At 42.4% G+C, this 6,183-nt stretch overlaps 1 protein-coding gene across 1 annotated transcript in view; it reads left to right on the forward strand.

Annotated features, from left to right (window-relative positions):
• Nucleotides 1-966: 966 nt before the first annotated feature.
• The window catches only part of SPINK8 (serine peptidase inhibitor, Kazal type 8 (putative)), a 31,039-nt gene continuing 25,822 nt past the window's right edge, over nucleotides 967-6,183 (forward strand). The window contains exon 1 of the mRNA XM_011981003.1: nucleotides 967-1,033. Coding sequence (XP_011836393.1) covers nucleotides 967-1,033 — 67 coding nt within the window. The remainder of the gene's footprint in view (nucleotides 1,034-6,183) is intronic.

Here is a 6,183-nt window from a genome sequence, read left to right on the forward strand (position 1 = left end):
AGGGTTGTATTATTTATTACTTGTTTTTTTCTCAGGGGAGGTCTTGGGTAGAAATTACCTAGATATAGAATGAAAAATGTTTGCCTGGAAAATGTGTAGGATGAAGAGAATAGAAGCTACACCAAAGTAACAACACTAGGGAAGATTACAAGTATAGGAGTGAGGTTTTGGTGTTTTGTCCCTTCCTGTTTCTTACTGTCTGTTGACTTACACATGTTGTTGAGTGACTGCCCTTCAGAGATGGGGTCCTACTATGTTGCCCAGGCCAGTCTCGAACTCCTGGGCTCAAGTGATCCTCCTGCCTTGGCCTCCCAAAATGCTGGGATTTCAGGCATGAGCCACCATGCCCAGCTACTTTTTTTTTTTGAGACGGAGTCTCGCTGTCACCCAGGCTGGAGTGCAGTGGCGCAATTTCAGCTCACTGCAAACTCTGCCTTGTGGGTTCACGCCATTCTTCTGCCTCAGCCTCCTGAGTAGCTGGGACTACAGTCACCCGCCACCACACCCAGCTAACTTTTTGTATTTTTAGAAGAGACAGGGTTTCACCGTGTTAGCCAGGATGGTCTCGATCTCCTGACCTCGTGATCCACCCACCTCAACCTCCCAAAGGTCTGGGATTACAGGCATGAGTCACCACGCCTGGCACACCCGGCTACTTTTAAATATTTTATTGAAAAACTCTAGGTGTTTATTCTTTCCCTTGCAAGTATTCTTTACTAACTCTTTTTCTGGCATCTTCTAAAATTCTTTTTTTAACTTTTTTTTTCCAAATGTCCAATGATTTTAGGGAAATGAATTAAACAATTGAGTTGCATCAGACACAATTCATTCCAAATGACCTGAGGAAAGGACAAAGTATTTAGACTTCATTTCCTGGTCAGTGAGGGATCTCTGTGAGAACTTGTACTTCGCATAGATGTTTGTCCTACATAAAAAGTTGCATATTTCCACAGTTCTTCTGTCACCATGAAGGGGACCTGCTCAGATACCATCCTTGTTCTAGCTACCTCCATGTGGATGGCCTTTGCAATTGGTGAGTTATGTGTCCTTGCTCTGCCCACATTTTCTGCAGTAAATCTAGAATCATGAGAAAATTAGAGATGGAAGTGGAAGTGCTGTTCAGTTTTATTTAATCCTAATTTATCATGCTACAAAAGTAGACATTAAAACCCAGAGAAAGGATTCACACAATGTTGTTAGTATCAAAGCTAGGAGTCGAATCCAAACCATCGAAGTCCAGGAACATTGAACTTTCCAAAATGCCAGGTTACTACCTAAGGTATTTAAACCTCAGAAATGTACATTTCTAGAGTTTGTATATTTACATATCTCAAATCAAAAAAAGAACCTCATTAGGCTATGTGGAAATAGACTCAGATATTATTCTGGTTAATGGTGGGTTTTAGCAAAAGTTGTGCTTATAGTTAAGTGTAGGGAATCTCTGAAGGCCTCAACATGTCATTTTTCTATTCAGTTTCTGCAACTCTTTCCTACTTGTCTTCAATCTCTTACTTTCCATTGGTACTGTGTCTCACTTAAAACATTTTTTTCAAGCCTCTCACATCTTAGGAGAGTTCTGTAACAGGCTGAAAACTATTTTTCATAACTCTCATACCTTACGTAAAAAAACAAATAGGCCTGGTCCCTCTCCTCCCCTTCCCTCTCCAATTTAATCATCTGTTGACAAATTTAGGTATATTTCTACACTTCCTCACCTTTCATTCAATCCTCACCCCCACTGCTACTGAACGTATCAGTCATTGGCATTGGCCTCCCTGCAAGCCTGCTGTGTTCCCTTCTGGCTGAGTCTCATCCTCTGTTGGGAACACATCATAACTCAACCAAGGTGGACCACTCCATCTTTCTTGCAAATCACCCTTTCCTTGTTCTCGTAGTTGTATGGCCTCATATTGTTTCCTCAAACCTATTTCTCCACTGTATGCCCATAACCTGTGACTAAGTTCCATTGATAGAACACTTCATATACCATGTAAATTTGTGCATTTTCCACATTTCCACAACAGTGACTTCCTCAGTGAAGGTTCTCATCATTTCATGAAAATGTTTTTATATTCTCCTTAACCATTCCCTTTGCCTCTAACTTGACTTACTCTCACCCATGTACCACTGCTACAATAGTTGTCATTTTTAGTGCAAATCTTACCTTACTTCTGCTGTAATGAACACAAAAGCCTTTGTGATGTGGCCCTTAACTACTATGCTGGGTTTCCCAGCACCCATTTATTTACACATCCAATAAATACATACTGTGCATTGACCTTATGCCAGTAACTGGGCTAGACACTGGTTACGTGGCAGGAATGGTACCTGAACACACCAGTGGTGGAAGGTGTATAGATATCATGGTTCATTCCAAATATGAACGCACTTTTTTTTTTTTTTTTTTGAGACAGAGTCTTGCTTTTACCCAGGCTGGAGTGCAGTGGTGTGATCTCGGCTCACTGCAACCTCCACCTCCTGGGTTCAAGCAAGTCTCCCACCTCAGCCCCCAAAGTGGCTGGAACTATAGGCATGTGCCACCATGCCTGGCTAAACTTTTTGTATTTTTAGTAGAGATGGGGTTTGACCATGTTGGCCAGGGTGGTCTCGAACATCTGACCTCAAGTGATCCATCGGCTTGTCCTCCTAAAGTGCTGAGATTAAGGCATGAGTCACCTCACCCAGCCACACTTTTTTTTTTTTTTTGAGATGTAGTCTCCCTTAGCCGCCCGGGCTGGAGTTCAGTGGCGCCATTTTGGCTCACTGCAACCACTGTCTCCCAGGTTCAAGTGATTCTCCCATCTCAGCCTTCTGAGTAGCTGGGATTACAGGCACCCACCATCATGCCTGGCTAATTTTTGTATTTTAGTAGACAGGGTTTCACCATGTTGGTCAGGCTGGTCTTGAACTCCTGACCTAAGGTGATCCGCCCACCTCGGCCTCCTAAAGTGCTGGGATTACAGGCATGAGCCACTACACCCAACCCGGCCACACATTTTGATAAGTGTCTCAAAAGGTAGGAACAGTGAGAATGTGTAGAACTTAAGCCACTGCCTATCTTTCCCCTCCCCTTCCCAGCGCAATGTGATGGAAGATCTACTCTGGACAGATATGGCCAAGATGAGTTTTTCTTCTCTCCCTAAGCTTACAGGGGACAATGGTATATCTCCCTGGGAAGGACACGTCATCAACACTTTTCATTCCCCCATACCTCTGTGTTGCTGAGGCTAAATTCCAGGAGAATGAGTCCAAGAGGCAGAGTCCTGTCTTTTCCCACCCATCTGCTACTTGTGAGACTGAGGCTCTATCCCAGGTGAGGCAGACTGAGAGTAGTGGGGCCATGATTGCCCTCACCCTAGCTTAGTGTATTAGTCCATTTTCACACTGCTATAAAGATACTACCTGAGATTGGGTAACTTATAAACAAAAGAGGTTTAATTGACTCACAGTTCAGTATGGTTGGGGAGGGCTCAGGAAACTTACAATCATGCTGGAAGGCAAAGGGGAAGCAAGGCACATCTTACTATGGTGAGGCAGGAGACTTAGAGAGTGAGAGAGCAAGGAAGTGCCATACTTTAAAACTCTCAGCTCTCGTGAGAACTCACTCACTATCACAAAAACAGCATGGGGGAAACCACCCCTGTGATTCAAACACCTCCCACTAGGCCCCTCCCTTAACAGGTGACACAGGTGGGGATTACAATTTGAGATGAGATTTGGCTGGGGACACACACAAATCATATCACTTAGCTTGTAGGTGGGAGGTTCCATGCTGGAAGAAACAAACTGAGAAGATTCGAGGCTATCACAAGAACAGCATTCTTACCATTATTACACAGTGTTCTGCTTGTAAAGCAGGTTATTGCTCTGAAATAAGCAGGCTACTGTCCAGAGCAATGACACAGATATTTTGTCTAGGGAGAAAGGCAGGTCATAAGAACAGAGATCTCCAGAGATTTCTGAAAATCAACCAACCAAATAAAGAAAAACACTTTCTGACCATATTTGTGTGGTGAAGTTTAAGCCTAAGGACACTGTTTTGGTCCATTTTGTCCTGCTATAACAGAATACCTAAGACTGAGTAATTGATAAAGAACAGAGGTTTATTTCTTACAGTTCTGGAACGTGAAAAGTCCAAAGTTGAGGAGCCCACATCTTGCAAGTCCTTCTTGATGTGTCATGCATGACAGAAGGTGGAGGGGCAAGAGAACACGCACATGTGTGCACACACACAAGAGGAATGAATTCATCTGTTTATCAGGAACCATTCTTGCAATAACATCATTAATCCATTCATGAGGGCAGAGCCCTCATGACCTAATTGCTTCCCAAAGACTTCATCTCTCAATACTGTTGTGTTGGGGATTATGTTTCTAATACGTGAACTTTGGGAGACACATTCAAACCATAGCAGGCACTCTCAAAAACAAGAGAGATTTTGATGGGCAGCAATTAAGAGAAGGCAGGTGGCTCCATGAAAACAATAAGCTAAGCCATAGGTCAACTAGTCTACCAGAAAGAATCAGGAAAAAGACTGCTAAAAAGAGCCCCCCCTGGGGGTAGAGGGGTCAGGGCAAACCTCAGAGGCTGGTCTCAGAACGATCGTGTAGAGGGATCCAAATTTAATTGGATCAGACTGTGGAAGAATTTATGCCTCAGAGAATTGTTGAAAGCAATAGAGCAATCATGTAGCAATTAGCAGAATGTAACATCTGGTGTGATACCAATAGAGGCAACATCTTAACAGAGAAATCAGAGAAAGAGATAGTCAAACTTAGCCCTGCTAAAACCACTGTCACCCCAAGATGACTGGGCACATGGCCAAAGCTGTATCCTCTGAAGAGTGACATCAGGCCGGGCACAGTGGCTCACACCTGTAATCTCAACATTTTGGGAGGCTGAGGCAGGCAGATCACCTGAGGTCAGGAGTTTGTGACCAGCCTGGTCAACATGGTAAAACCCTGTCTCTACTAAAAATGCAAAAATTAGCCAGGCAAGGTGGCTCATGCCTGAAATCCAAGCTACTTGGGAGGATGAGGCAGGAGAATTGGTTGAACCTGGGAGGCAGCAGTTGCAGTGAGCCGAGATCACACCACTGCACTCCAGCCTGGGCAACAGAGTGAGACTCTGTCTCAAAAATAAAGAAAGAAAGAAAAGAAAAGAAAAGGGTGACATCAGAGGCTTCACACTGCAGGGGAAATAGATTTCACTAAAACATTCCAGCAACGTCATTAAACAAATTACAAGCAAACAACAACAAATCCTGAGAATGGAGAGAAGTCAGTATCCAGAGTTGCTATAATACACTATCTGAATATCTAGTTTTCATAAAAAATTATGAGACAAGAAAAAAAAAGCATGAAATCCATACAAAGGAGGAAAAAGGCAAGCAACAGAGACTACCTGTGAGAGGGTCCAGACAAAACCATCAAAGGAACTAATATAAATATTTACAAAAACTGAAGGAACTCATGCTTCCAGAAGTGAAGGAAGATAAAATGATGATGTCTTATCAATAAGGAGAGACAAATTCAATTTTTAAAAAGAATGGAAACTCTGGGGTTGGAAACTATAATAAATAAAAACATTCACTAGAAAGCACAACAGTAGATTGTTCTTCTAGCAGAAGAAAGAATCAGTAAACTTGAAGACAAAACAACTGAGATTATGGTATCTTAAGAACAGAGAGAAAAAAACACTGAAAAAAAGAGAAGTCTCTTAGAAATGCGGGACACCATTAAGAATATGAACATACACATAATGAAAGAAGCAGAGGAGAAAGAGAAAAAGAAGAGAATGAAAATACTTGAAGAGATAATGGCTGAAAAATTCCAAATTCTGATGAAAAACCTTAATCTGTGCATCCAAGAAGTTCAGTGAACTTCTGGTAGGACAAACACAAAAACATTCATATGTAGACACATCATTATCAAACTACCTAAAGACAAAGACCAAGAGAAAATCTTGAAAGCAGCAAAAGAAGCAAAACTTCTTTGCAAGTGATTTTTCAGTAGGATTAACAACTGATTTCACATTAGGAACCATAAGCCGGGCGCAGTGGCTCACACCTATAATCCCAGCACTTTGGGAGGCTGGGTTGGGCAGATCACCTCAGGTTGGGAGTTTGAGACCAGCCTGACCAACATGGAGAAATGCCATCTCTACTAAAAATACAAAATTAGC

This window comes from Mandrillus leucophaeus, unplaced genomic scaffold (assembly GCF_000951045.1).
Source record: "Mandrillus leucophaeus isolate KB7577 unplaced genomic scaffold, Mleu.le_1.0 Scaffold22, whole genome shotgun sequence".
Taxonomy (NCBI): Eukaryota; Metazoa; Chordata; class Mammalia; order Primates; family Cercopithecidae; genus Mandrillus; species Mandrillus leucophaeus.